Source organism: Danio rerio, chromosome 16, assembly GCF_052040795.2.
Source record: "Danio rerio strain M-AB ecotype USA chromosome 16, GRCz13ab, whole genome shotgun sequence".
Classification (NCBI taxonomy): domain Eukaryota; kingdom Metazoa; phylum Chordata; class Actinopteri; order Cypriniformes; family Danionidae; genus Danio; species Danio rerio.
The window spans coordinates 51,483,769-51,498,897 of NC_141036.1; the positions used below are offsets into that span (position 1 = coordinate 51,483,769).

Below are 15,129 nucleotides of genomic sequence, written 5' to 3' on the forward strand. Positions count from 1 at the left end.
CCATCTCTAGGAAACATCCACACACACACTCATACACTACGGACAATTTAGCCTACTTGATTCACCTGTTCCGCATGTCTTTGGACTGTGGGGGAAACCGGAAGACCCAGAGGAAACCCACGATAACGCAGGGAGAACATGCAAACTCCACACAGAAATGCAAACTGAGCCGAGGTTCGAACCAGCGACCTTCTTGCTGTGAGGCAACAGCACTACCTACTGCGCCACTGCATCGCCTCCAATATAATATTTAGATGAAAATCAGACTTATTCTGTTTTAATAAAAATATAATCTAAAATATAATTGGAGAAGGTTAAAAGCTTTTATATTGTATTATTAGATTTTACATGTTATGTTTTTGTAATAAATAGGAAATGACAGCACAGTTTAGGCTTTTAATATGTTTATAATTGTTGTGAGACTACTGTGCTTGTTATATATTATTCTTCATTTTGATGTGTTTGTGAAGGGCTGTGGTGGAAACGGTGCATAAGTTGGACATTATAATCAGCGGCAAGTCGTCGTACAGGGAGGTCTTCAAACCTGAGAACATCAGCTTGAGGAACAAGTAAGCACAAGTTTATTATTTCTGCAACTTCATAAGACACAATCCAACATAATGCATCAGATTATGTTCCATTTACATTAAAGTGAGCTTTTTCTTTGAACTACTTTCACATGTACTTTCATTTAGAGATGTGCAATATAATGATATGCACTCACCGGCCACTTTATTAGGTACACCTGCCCAACTGCTCATTAATGCACATTTCTAATGAGCTAATCACATGACGGCAACTTATTAATGCATTTAGGCATGTAGACATGGTCAAGAAGATCTGCTGCAGTTCAAACTGAGCATAAGAATCAGGAAGAAAGGTGATTTAGGTGACTTTGAACGTGGCATGGTTGTTGGTGCCAGACGGTCTGGTTTGAGTATTTCAGAAACTGCTGGATTTTCACGCTCAATCATCTTCAGGGTTTATAGGGAATTGTCTAAAAAAGAGAAAATTTCCAGGAGGGGCAGTTCTGTGGGAGCAAATGCCTTGTTGATGCCAGAGGTCAGAGGAGAATGACTAGACTGGTCCCAGCTAATTGAAAGGCAACAGTAACTCAAATAACCACTTGTTACAACCAATGTCTGCAGAAGAGCATCTCTGAATACACAGCATTACAAACCTTGAGGCGGATGGGCTACAGCAGCAGAAGACCAGACCGAGTGCCACTCAGAACAGAAAACTGAGGCTACACTTCGCACAGGCTCACCAAAATTGGACTATAGAAGATTGGAAAACTTTTGCCTGGTCTGATGAGTCTCAATTTCTGCTACGACATTCGGATGGTGGAGTCAGAATTTAGCGTCAACAACATGAAAGCATGGATCCATCCTGCCTTGTATCAACAGTTCAGGCTGCTGGTGGTGGTGTAATGGTGTGGGGAATATTTTCTTGGCACACTTTGGGTCCATTACTACCAATTGAGCATCGTGTCAACCCCACAGCCTACCTGAGTATAGTTGCTGACCATGTCCATGCCTTTATAACCACATTGTACCCATCTTCAGGTGGCTACTTCCAGCAGGATAATAGGCATGTCATAAAGCACGAATCATCTCAGACAGGTTTCTTGAACATGACAATGAGTTCACTGTACTCAAATGGCCTCCACAGTCACCAGACTCAAATCAGTAGAGCACCTTTGGGATGTGGTGAAATGGGAGATTCACATCATTGATGTACAGCCGACAAATCTGCAGCAACTGGGTGATGCTATCATGTCAATATGGACCAAAATCTCTAAGGAATATTTCCAGTTCCTTGTTGAATCTATGCCACGAAGGATTAAGGCAGTTCTGATGACAAAAGCGGTCCAACCCGTTACTAGTAAGGTAGTAATAAAGTGGCCAGTGAGTGTGTATTGAAATGTGTATGTATATTTTAAACAGGTGCTTTATCTATTGATATATTTTGTTATCAGGATATGAGATGTCTTATATAGTTATATTAAATGTCTGTCGTATTGCCCAGCCATACTTCAATTTTGTTTGAACATATTTTCTTTGTCTTATTTAACCAGATTGCGAGAACTTTGCGTAAAGCTGATGTTCCTGCATCCTGTGGATTATGGACGCAAGGCAGAAGAGCTGCTATGGAGGAAAGTCTACTATGAGGTCATTCAGGTGATCAAGACCAACAAGAAGGTACATCGTTACACTGGGCGTGTTTCATTAGTTTAAAGGAGTTGTTTGCTGTTGTATTTGCCATCAGGCTGAACACCTGCTTTTATTTGCAGCATATTCACAGCCGCAGTGCTCTGGAGTGTGCCTACAGGACGCATCTGATTGCCGGGGTGGGCTTTTTTCAACACCTGCTGCTCTACATCCAGTCACACTATCAGCTGGAGTTACAGGACTGCATAGACTGGACACATGTCACCGACCCGCTCATCGGTGAGTCATGCTTTCATATGTGTCCCTGAAGCACTTTGCAGGGGTATGTTTGTAGGAGTAGCCAGCAATACATTGCATGGGTCAAATTGAAAAGAATCGTTAAAATATTAAGTAAAGATCCTGTTGCATGGAGATATTTTGTAATTTTCCAACTGTAAATATGTTAAAATGTAATTTTTGATTAGTAAAATGCGTTACCAGGAACATAAATTGAACAACTTAAAGGTGATTTTTCCACAATATTTAGATTTGTTTAAAAATAGATTTTCAAATAGTTTGGCCAAATATTGTCCTATCATAACAAACTGCATCAATGGACACCTTAAATTGTCAGCTCTTTAATTAAGCAAAAAATTGGTTATTTTGACTGGTTTTGTTGTCCAGGGTCACATATATCTATATTTAAAGTAGCATTCTAGCATTCATTGAAAATATCAAGAAATTTTAAAGTAAAAAAAAATGTATTGTATCGTAAAAGAAATTATGTTTATGTATAAATAAGTTATCAATTAAATCAATGTTAACTATAATCTTTGTATTCATATTTACAAAATATATACATTTGATAAGACTTTTTTACTTTAATTATTAAGTATGATTAATATATATGGCTATTGGTTGTTGTTTGTGAATGTCATCTCTAAAATAAATAGCAGTTGTTAGGAAATTCATGACATTTTAATGGCAATACGTTTTGGGAAAGGTAAAAGGAATAATTGCAATGTATTTTTACATTTTTAAAAAATATTTTAGATTTTATAAGAAAAAATTGAAGTCGTTTTTAGTTTTTTTATTTTGAGTTGTGCATGTTATAATGATAATTATAATAATAATAATAAACTTGATTTTTATATAGCACCTTTAAAAGTATCAGCTCAAAACACTTTACTGAAATAAAATGTGCAGCAGTAAAAGATGCAAGGATGAATGCAAAAACTAATTAAAAACGCATAAAATAATAATAATAATAATAATTAACATTAAACGCGTTGTTTTGATAAATCAAATGTAGTCACGTTAAACTACATAAAAATTTAACTTATACCTAGCTAGAATGCTATTTGGTTTGTTTTCCAGTTAACATTTATTTCGTGAAACAAATACTGGTTTTACTTTTAAGTTTTATTGGATAATTTGCCCACAGTGTCTGTCTATTTGACTAATTCTTCTGTTGTAAGTATGACTACCATAATATAGATGTTACAGCCCAAATTCACAATCACTGAGAACTTGAAAAATTTAGCAAAGTCAAATATTGTTATTGCTTTGGAAAAATCCACTCCTGGAAAAATCACTGCAGTTAAAGGTATAGTTCAACCCAAAATAAAAATTTACTCTGTTAACTTACACCCTCAAGTGGTTTGACACTTTAATGAGTTCCTTTAATATGTTAAACTCAAAAGAAGATATTTTGAAGAAAGCTGGAAACAGGTAACCATTGACTTCCATAGCAGGAAATACAACATCCGTGGACGTAAATGGTTACAGTTTTCCAGCTTTCTTCAAAATATCTACCTCTATGTTCAACAGAAGAAAGTCAGAGAGGTTTGGAACAAGTGAAGGCTGAAGGTGAAGAGGTTACTTCATATTTTTGTGAATGCAATTTTTTTTCCCAGATCTTAAATATAGAATTAGCTATGGAAATTCATTCTCTTTTGTTAGTGTGATATCCTTAAGAATTATTATTAATTATTTAGTCATAAAAGTTGAAGCAGTTATTAAAATTTGTTGCTCAAATATTTAGAAAATACTAAATCGCAAAACCTCTGGTATCCCACAGTATACTTCACAATGTTAACGTCTAGTAAATGCACCATGCATTAAATTGTATTGTTTTTCTCTGATTAATGACTGCAGGTCGTAAGAAACCAGTCTCAGCCACCTCTAAAGAGATGGAATGGGCCCAGATGGCGTGTCACAGATGCCTTGTGTACTTGGGAGATCTTGGTAAGTGTGTTCTCGCTTGATATTAAATAATCAGCCTTTGAAAAGCTCTGTCTTGCAGTGTGATCTAATGTGATGATTAAACCGTTTAATTTGCGATTCTGCAGCGCGCTACCAGAATGAACTGGCGGGAGTGGAGGCCGAGCAGCTGGCGGAGCGTTTCTATCACCAGGCCCTGTCTGTCGCACCTCACGTCGGTGAGCGAGTCCTTGCTTCTCACATCCTCCCCACAACACCTTGCACTGGATGACATGCTTTTGATGATTTTTTTTGGGGCTGTTAAACTGCATTTTAATTCTCGTATAATTAATTCACTGTTATTTTATTTTATTTGAATGTTATGTCAATGCGTTGAGGAAATGTTTTGTTGTTTTGTTTTGTTTTTCCGCAGGCATGCCGTTTAATCAGTTGGGTACGCTTGCCGGAAGTAAATTTTATAATGTGGAGGCTACTTACTACTACTTGCGCTGGTAAGGAAACATAGTTGTGCAATATTTATTGGCTGGGATAAATTATGTATGCGGTTTTAATGATGTGCGAGCTGACATTGTGTCACTCGCGTTGCAAAAAACAGATAAAAACGCATTCTGAGAGTCCCAAAGACTGTGCAATGAAGCCTGTTAAGCCTGGTTTATATTCAACGCCTCTGCTTGTTCGCTTGAGTGCGAGCGGTGAATGTGATGTCATCGCGAAATTTGCGCGCGACATGATCTCGGAGTGCATGTTTTTTTTTTTTGAGACTTGAGCAAACAGTGCTTCACGTGCAGCACCGCAGCTGATTTTAGTTGAATATGTAACACATTAAAGAGATTTTGTCTGAAACAGTACGACTGTAGAGACATCTTTATGATTCTTGATCATAGGGATAACCTGATGATCAATAATTCTTGGCTAGAAATTGCAACAGCCGTGGGAAAGGATGAGAGTTTTAGTTAAAAGGTTTGGAAAAACCTGAGGGATGAGTTTGTTAAAGCCAAAAAAGGCCATGGCAAAAGTTGAGACCCAGATACACAATTACAGAATATGTTTTTCCACCATTTATAGGTTTCACACTAATGTATTTTGTTTAATTTTGAATTTAAAACAATTTAATAGTTACAAAACTATAATTAAGGAACTAAATTTTTCTTTGATAACTGGAAAGGAATATCTGAACCTATCAGTTTACAACATACTGATGTCCTGTCTTTCTAGGCTTTATTGGTGATAATTGGAAGGAATGTTGGATCATGATTGCCTTTTCAGCATAAGTAGAGGACAGAAACTAGTCAGACAATAATGTGTCAATTGTGAAGCAGGCTAAAAAAAAAATTAAAAAAAAACATCTGTATTTTTTTAGTAAGTGTAATTTTTTTGCTTTTATTTTTGCGATAATAAAACGTATAATTGTAGAGTACATGCTTTTTAGCATAAGTAGAGGACAGAAACTAGTCAGACAATAATGTGTCAATTGTGAAGCAGGCTAAATATAAAAAAAAAAACATCTGTTTTTTTTTTTTAAGTAAGTGTAATTTTTTGCTTTTATTTTTGCGATAATAAAACGTATAATTGTAGAGTAGCCCGTGTTCTGTTGTCATTAATATTTTAATAAATTATAATAGGTAGAACTGTCCGAGATATGAACAAAAGCAAGTGATGCATCAAAGTTGGTTATACAAATATTTATCATCATTAAAATAATTTATTAAAGTAATTAGTTTAAAAATATTGAATGATATTAATGATAATGAAACTTCCTACTTCTCCCTTTATCCTTCTGATTTTACAGTCAGTTTCTTTTGACTTGTCTGTTTTGCGTGGTGCACCCGCAGTCAGGCGAAAGTATAAATCCAGCCTTAGAATAATGTTCAAGTTAGGAATTAAAAAATACCCCTTCCTTTTTTTATATATATTTATAAGATTTGATTTAATTAAAGGTGCCATATACTGTATTGGTCTAATAAGTTGAGTTGTTCTCTGATATGTACATTGTAGGTATATGGCCTAGGTAAGTTCAAACAATCTCCTGAAATGATTTTATATGCTCATTTATTACTCCATAAAATGCCCCTACAATCTGAAGCTCCATAACTGACCATATTTGGATTGGTCGTGTATATAATTAAGCTCCACTCTGACGTGCAGCTTGTACAGACACATACACACACAAACACTGCATGATGTATGCTGACCATGGAAAATAATAATACTTAATAACTATTTTAATGATAAATTAACAAAATATAAGATTAAATATACCTTATGCCTTTTTTGGAGTGGAGCTGAATAAATGTATATTCGAGAAACTAGAACGACGAAAAAATTATGTCTGAGGCTCAAGCTATGGTCATTTCCATATACAAACTATGCCTAAGTATACAAAGATTGTCTTTGTAGGGCACCTTTAAGTAGTATCCCACTGCTGTGTTGAGTGCTGTTTTCTTGAATAGCAGTATGTGAGTGATATCACAAATTATCACCTTAAAATTTTAACTTTCTATCTGACATTTTTGTCAAAATTGAGTTATTGACATTCTTATTAAATGATAACTTATTTACATTATGGGATTTCTTTTAAGTTGTTTACATTTTAAGACTTTTTATTTAAAAAAAACTAATGTTACACACATACTGTTTGCTATGGAATGCAAAAACTTTAAAGCTCAATATCTCAAAATCATTCAGAACGCACATAGAACCGTATAATTACAAGGTGTCAAAAACATGGCTTCATACAAACCAAGAGCAGAATATTTGTGGTTATCACAGGAACATTTTTGCGTTTTAATTATAAAAGATTCATTTGTGAATAAATCATTTGATTCAGGGATCCTGTCATAGTAACAGTGGGCTTGTTCAAACACCTTCAAGAGTCTGCATTTTACTGCTTATCAACTTTTTTAATTAACTTAAAGTGCTCTATAAATGCAAGTGTTTACACATTTATTTTAATTTCAATACTATTTGTTTTAATTAAACTTTTTAATGTCTGTCCAGTATTCCCTATAACGTGCAACACAATTTGGTAATGTCCGAACTGACCCCACTGTTTTGTTTTTGTACAATCAATTTCTATTCTGTTCTTAAGTATCTTAATGAGGACACTTCCGGACACATAACAGTACTTTTATATATTTACAATTTGACTGTATTATTTGTGTTTACTATAAGAATTGCTCATGAGAATATTTTATATTTATTGTCTCCCTCTGCTGTTAAATAAAATTTACGTCCATGGATGTTGCCTTAGTGTTTGAAAGAATTTAGATTACAACTTATATGACTTTTTATCAGTGTTTTTGTTATTTGTATATATTTTTTGTACAATGAATAACTAAGGGTGCTTTCACACTTGGTTCAATTGCCGGTACCGTACAAAGTGAGTTTGAACAAATCTTTTGAATGAATAAATCAGTGAATCACTCATTAAGACCTACTGGACATTTAGGGTTACTTTTGATTTTTCTATGACATTCCAAACTCACCCAAGGAGCCATCTTTTAGCATATTGAGAGGCCTTTTTATTGAATATTGCACACTCCTGCTAAGAACACAATCCTATTTATTCATATGAAGTTAAACAATAGACAAAAAAATGCATACAGCAGCGTTATAGTAATAATGAATGAGCTACATGACTGATCTTTTCTTTTCCTCCTTATGAACTGTGGTTTTGAGTGATTAGCATTCCAAGAATCTGATAACGCTACATGAACATGAGCATCTGGTTTGTCTTGTTGAACAGTATTCAGTCAGAGACTCCCTTCGACGGTGCGTATGGGAATTTAAAGCGTCTGTTTGACAAGGCATCCAAGATGTACCACCAGGTGAAGAAACAAGAAATGAAGAAGCTTTCACCATCTCGACAGAGGTGTGTTTCCTCTCTTTTATATACTTATAAAAGACCGGATGAAGGAATGTTTTGTTGGCCTGTCCTTTTGTGTTCCCGTGATCCAACCCTGTTTGACTCATTTGCCACCTCCCTTTGTTTAACAGCATATTCAATGGCCCCTCATAAAGGCTTTAATATTACTACCAGTATTTCGACTGTAATAATGACAAAACCTATATTATATGCAGTGCTCCGCATATATAAGCACACCCCCACGAATTTCTCATTTAAATTAATATTTTCATAGAATGCTGTACAATATAATATTTGTGCATATACATGAGTTTAGTCAGAACTGAAGCCAAATTTGGAGCTTATCTAACAAAATAACTTACAATAATGGTTCAAAAATGAGTAGCCTAAATTTATGTGCTAGAAAAGTATATAAAATAAAATTTCATAAATAGCAAAAATCAATATACAATTTTGTCTGTTATCTGTTTTAATTATCTGTTTAGTAAATCTGTTCAAATGCACCAATAAATATTACCCATATTCACTGAGAAATGGATAAAAATATTCATACAATCGGGTGTACTCGTATATGCTGAGCCGTATGTGTGTGTGTGTGTGTGTGTGTGTGTGTGTGTGTGTGTGTGTGTGTGTGTGTGTGTGTGTGTGTGTGTGTGTGTGTATGTATGTATGCATGTATGCATGCATGCATGCATGCATGTATGTGTTTTTATATGTGTGTGTGTGTGTGTGTGTGTGTGTGTGTGTGTGTGTGTATAGTACGAGCGTTTTATTTACTCGCCTCCTTTGCCATAGTATAATACCGCTAACACCCCTAATACATACATACATACATACATATATTAGGGGTGTTAGCGGTATTATACTATGGCGAAGGAGGCGAGTAAATAAAACGCTCCTACTACATAAAAAGCAGATAATTGTGCACAATTCACTGCTTGTAAGTTTGCTGGACAGTCTTTCATTGACACTGAAGAAGGTATAGAACGAGCCACTATTTCACTACTTGGAAAAAATGCTGTAAAATCTTTGCCTCACTTCCTCTCAATTTGGCCATTAAACCGCTGGGGTGTTCGTGAGATTTTTTGATTGTGAGACATTTTCTCTCCTCTTGGCTGTTAAAGCAATACTTTTGAATCCAGACCCGAGTGTGTCTGTGGTGCGAGTTTTTTCCATTGCTTCTATTACCGATTACCTGTGAAAGCCGCGAATTATGTGCATATAGACTGTAACCGTGGCTGTTCTTCCCGCATCACTCATCGGTGAACAGCGCTTTGATTTTAAAGCCAATCGCAGACCTTTATGTAAAAATTAAAGATGCAGTTCATATCTTACTGCTTGTATTAAAGGACAAAATTGTATTACAAATAATATATAAAAATAATTATAGATTTTCATAAAATTTATTCTTGTGTTGTGAAGAAAAAAATCTAATTATGTATGAAAAGCATCGTCAATGAACCATGATGCACAGAGATATCGAATAGGTTCACACCCCTTTTATATGTGTATGTATAAATATATATATATATACCTGTAGTATGTTTTGTTATATCCTGTCATTTATTGATTTAAAATCTTGAATTACAAAAAATAAATGAAAATTAGGATTTTCCTATCAAATGCTGCTTTCTTAACTCTCCTAAAGTTGGTATTATCTTGTCTAAACGTGATGGTACATTTCTGAAAACATGGCAATTTTTAATTATTTTGTGCAAAAAAGCTTTAAATATAGAGTGGGCTGCTTTACATTTGATGCTTCTAACAGTACTCTACAGCGCCCTGGAGACAAGGTGGAGACTTGCATGGGCAAATCAGCTGTGATGTTAATCTGGTTGTTCTTGCTGCAGGTCAAAAGACATCAAAAGACTGCTGGTGAGCTTCATGTATTTGCAGAGCCTGTTACAGCCCAAGAACAGGTGAGAGCTTCAGCCTTAGTTCAAAACGTTAAATTATTTTCAAATCGTTAAATCAAATCAGCCTAATTGATTTCCTGTCACTCTTTTTTTTCAGTCTGATGGAGACGGAGCTGACGTCGCTGTGCCAGTCTGTGCTGGAAGACTTTAACCTGGTGCTTTTCTACCTGCCTCTTCCTGCTCATGGCAGCCAGTCGGCCAGCGAGGAGGAGGAAGAGCACGACTCTGTTGGTTCTGTGCTTCCAGACAGCCTTATTTTCAAGATGGTGGTGATTTGTCTGATGGTGGTGCACAGCCTGAAGCGAGGGGGTGAGCGTGCACTGAAAGAACTGATTATGTTATTCAGTATCTGATGCTTATTTGTGCAGTGTTAAGCAAATAGAAACTGCGTCAGCAACCTAAAAATAGTGTTGGAATTAATTCTTCAAGCATTTTAAGACATGCTTCATCATGCATAAGGCATATTCATGGTGAATGCTGCATTCTAAACAATTTAACATATTGTAACAGGATGAAAAATACATATTTGATTTATCTTTTTGGTTCAGACCAGCCAATATGTTCCTTTTTTTTTCATTTCTTTACTTTTTTTAGCTATATAGTTGTATGCATGCTTTTTGACATGCATGTAGAGCCCTGTTATTTCATAATTGTAACCTAAACTGGTTTTCTATAGTTAGTTTCTTCAATTAATCCAAAATACTTAATATATCTTTTTATTTCAGCCTTAATTCAGTTAATGAAAAGCTTTTTTAATAGGTTTGATAATACAAATGCATTCAAACAACAGTTCTAATCTTAATTCCTTTTTCAAATGAAGCACTAACTCATCTGCTCATCTGTAATTCAATTCCAGCTTCAAAGCAGTACAGCGCCTCCATCGCTTTCACATTGGCTCTGTTCTCCCATCTGGTCAATCATGTCAACATTCGACTGCAAGCTGAATTGGAGGAGGGAGAGAGTGATGTCCCAGCCCTGCGCACCGATAACACTGGTACAGCTTTTGCTTCTGTGTCATGTTGTCTGTCTGAGTATAAGATGCTTTTGTATTTTTTTTTTGTCATATCCGTGAAGAATTTAGTACTCCATTACATTGTAGCCTTATTTAGTTATCTTAGAAAGCAGCATGCTGGCTATTTTTTTGGTTATGGTGTCTTAGGGTGCTTTCACACCTGCCTTATTTAGTTCAATTGAATCGCACTAGAGTTAGTTTTCCCTCTTGGTGCGGTTCCTTTGGGCAGGTGAGAATGCAGCAATCCTACTCAAGTGCGCACCAAAAGCGGACCAAATAAGCATACCGAGACCTGCTTGAAGAGGTGGTCTCGGTATGCTTTCAAACAAACCCTAGTTCGTTTACAAAATAAACTTGACTGACTAAAAATTTAATTGAAAAATCATATTTAACTTTGAATATATTTTTGAGTGAACTTTATTTATATTTTAAATATTTGTCTAAGTAACTTTTATTGTAATACGAATTAGTTTTTGTCATATAATAATGGTGAGAAACTCTTTTTCAACATGAAAAAGAGATCTTTTATACGCTGCGAGAAATGCTTTTTTTTGTTTGTTGCCATCTAGTCTAAATATCTTACAATTCTTAAACCAAGACGAAATTTCTAGACATTTTTAGCCAAATATGTTAAAATAAAGTCAGTTTTTCTTTAAAACAAATCAAATAATCTGCTAATGGGGTAAGCAAAATTATCTTGTTTTTAGTTTTGACAAGATTATTTTGTTTACCCCATTGGCAGATTATTTTGCTTGTTTTAAGGAAAAACTCATTTTTTTTTTTTTAAACAAGACAATATTTTTTGCTTGTCTAGAAAATGCTTCCTGATATTTGGATTAGAAACTAGAATTTATATATATATATATATATATATATATATATATATATATATATATATATATATATATATATATATATATATGTATTTATATATATGTATTTTTTTTTTTCCTCCAGTTTAGCCTGTCGCAGTACTGCATTGTGTGTACTAGGGACATGGTGTAATAAGAATTTGGTAAAGCCTTATTTCTCTTGTAACTCCTCGCTAACCGATGCATTTGTTGGCAGATGACGCTGATGCCAGAGATCACAGTAGCGCTGCTCTCTCAGAGGAGCGAACCCTGCAGAACGGCTCTCTGGAGGAGGATGACGATGAAGAGGAGGAGGAAAAGGAGAACGGGGAAGACGAGCCTAAAGGCAACGGAAGAACTGTGGCGACAAAGAAAAACCAGGAGAAGAAGAGATCAGCCGAGGAGAAGCAAAAACAGAAGCGGAAGTTCTCAAGGCTCTCCATGCTTCGCCGAAGACGCTGTGCTCACAAGGAGGATGAGAGCGACCTGAGTGAGGGCTTTGAGAGCGATGAAGAGGAGGAGGAGGAGGAGGAAGGTGGTGGCGGTGGTCTGGTTGATGGTCTGGGAGCCCCCAGGGTCCAGATGAACTCTTTAGGAAGAGACACACGGAAGGGGCCACTGCCGGAGGACGGCGGCTGGGAAAGCGGTTCAGAGGAGGATGAGGGTGGCACGGCTTTTGACGTGGAGACAGACTCTGACATGAACAGTCAGGAATCGCGATCGGATCTGGAAGACATGGAGGATGCTGAAAATGCACCACAACAGCCACAACAAGAGGAAAATGAGCAGCCGCAAACGTCTAGAGAGGAAAACGCCACCCCTCCAGTAACCAATGGGCCGTCTGTGTCTAATGATGCCAGTATCAGCAGTAACCTGCAGGCCATGTCCTCGCAGCTTTTCCAGGCCAAACGCTGCTTCCGGCTCGCCCCTACATTCAGCAATGTGCTGCTCCGCCCTGCAACTACCACTCCCCCTGCCCCAGAATCAAACCCCGCCCCAGTCCAAGAAATCACACCCCCTACTGGAGAAACGCCAAGAAACACGAGTCCAGAGATTGCAAACGGAACCAATGATAAGGGTACGTTACGTACACCCAAGTGATTTTGAGCAATATACTAGGGCTGCACAATATATCTATTCAGCATCAATATCACAATGTGTGTGTCTTCAACAGTCAAACATTAAATTGGGATTATAGCCGATCAACGATTGAGAATGCATGAGATTTGTGAACGCTGCTTCATTCACATGTCTTTTATGCGATATTCCAGTTTTGTGCATAAAGTTAATTAGCATTTTTGGATGGAAACATAGCTATTGAAGACTAAACAGTGTTGTTTTACATTAGATTAATACATTTCTGCATCTAAATACTGTTTGATTCTCCAGAAAACCATGAAGATCTGTTTATTTTACTTTTTCTTTGCTCTATTGTAATTATTCTTACAACTTTATTTTATTTTTTTATACATCATACAAACTTTACAGAACAACACAGTCAATTGAATTTAAGAGTTTTTTTTTCACGAATAGTGCTATTTAAGCCATCTGGTGAAACTGTATCCATGTCACAATATACAGTTACAGCAAATTGTTGCAAACAATTTAGGGTCAGAATTATCAGCCCCCGTTTGAATGTTTTTTTTTTTCCTTTTTAAATAGTTCCTGAATGATGTTTAACAGAGCAAGGAAATGTTCACTGTATGTCTGATAATATTTTTTCCTCTAGAGAAATTGTTATTTGTTTTATTTCGGCTAGAATAAAAGCAGTATTTAATTTTTTAAACACCATTTTAAGGTCAAAATTATTAGCCTCTTTAAGCTATATTTTTTTCTATTGTCTGCAGAACAAACCATGGTTATACAATAACTTGCCTAATTAACCTACTTAAGCCTTTAAATGTCACTTTAAGCTGTATAGAAGTTTCTTAAAAATATCAAGTTAAATATTATTTACTCTTATCATGGCAAAAATAAAATAAATCAGATATTAGAAATGAGTCATTAAAACTTTATGATTTGTGTTGAAAAAATCTTCTCTCCATTAAAATAAACAGGGGTGGAGGTAATAATTCAGACTTCAACTGTATTTCGCAGCAAAACAAAATATGACAGTCAGATTTTTTTTGTATCGTGTAGCCCTACTTTATACTGTTGTTCTGTTTTAACTCAACAAGAAGTATAATTGATCAGAAATACAGTAAAAGCTGTAATATTATGACATTTTATTGCAATTTAAAATAATGCTTTTGTATTTAAATATATTTTACAATGCTGTTCATTATTCCAGAGATGGCAAAGCTGAGTTAATTCAGCTTCTAAAACTAAGGTTATGTGATTTGCTGTACACAGATCCTGACTCTGATTCTGAGGGCAGCGAACACAGCAACCATTCGTTTCACAGTGAGAAAACTCTTTCTGAGCGACTGGAGATTCTGACCAATCAGGGTCTTATTCAGGTGGTGAAGGTGTTTTTGGATTGGCTGAGGACGAACACAGACATCATCCTAATGTGTGCTCAGGTAAATATGAATCTTGACATCATGGGGTTTTGCAAAGGAAAGTAAATGTTTTTTTAGTTCCTGTAACTGTTGGAAACCAGAAAAGATTTTAGAATTTTATCATGTATTAACACAAAAAATCTTATTTAATTTATGTTTTATTTTGTTTGTTGATTTTTAAATTGTATATCTATTGTTGAAAGATTCCTGCCATGAAGATAGCCTTGGTTGCTGACACGGCATTATATAAAAAATACATTACATTACATCCTGTAACTGTTGGCCGAAGTACCTGTTTTTTTTTTTGTTGCAGTGTTTACACTTTGGATATATGAATTGTTTTAGTTCTTGGAATGCATTTTGAGGAGTCTAACCTATCACAAAAGTATAATAATCACTGCGTGCAAAATGAAACACTGGCAAAGGAATATAATACTAGTCAAATGGCATTGTTATTTGACAGTTTTTGTAGGCAATTTTAAATCTTGATCCTTTTTTTTTTGCTTTCAATTGTTTAAAATATGTCTAAATTCATCAGCATACAGTAAAAACATAGCTTCAATCATGCCATTCTTTATCCTCCAGTGGTTGACACTGCTGAGTGTCTAGCT

At 35.5% G+C, this 15,129-nt stretch overlaps 1 protein-coding gene across 1 annotated transcript in view; it reads left to right on the forward strand.

The window, feature by feature from the left end:
* Positions 1-15,129, forward strand: part of smg5 (SMG5 nonsense mediated mRNA decay factor) — a 39,970-nt gene that overhangs the window by 3,052 nt on the left and 21,789 nt on the right. Inside the window, 12 exon segments of the mRNA NM_001024923.1 lie at positions 471-569; positions 2,078-2,201; positions 2,294-2,450; positions 4,308-4,397; positions 4,502-4,591; positions 4,786-4,864; positions 8,119-8,244; positions 10,089-10,157; positions 10,252-10,463; positions 11,011-11,148; positions 12,235-13,095; positions 14,370-14,539. Coding sequence (NP_001020094.1) covers positions 471-569; positions 2,078-2,201; positions 2,294-2,450; positions 4,308-4,397; positions 4,502-4,591; positions 4,786-4,864; positions 8,119-8,244; positions 10,089-10,157; positions 10,252-10,463; positions 11,011-11,148; positions 12,235-13,095; positions 14,370-14,539 — 2,215 coding nt within the window.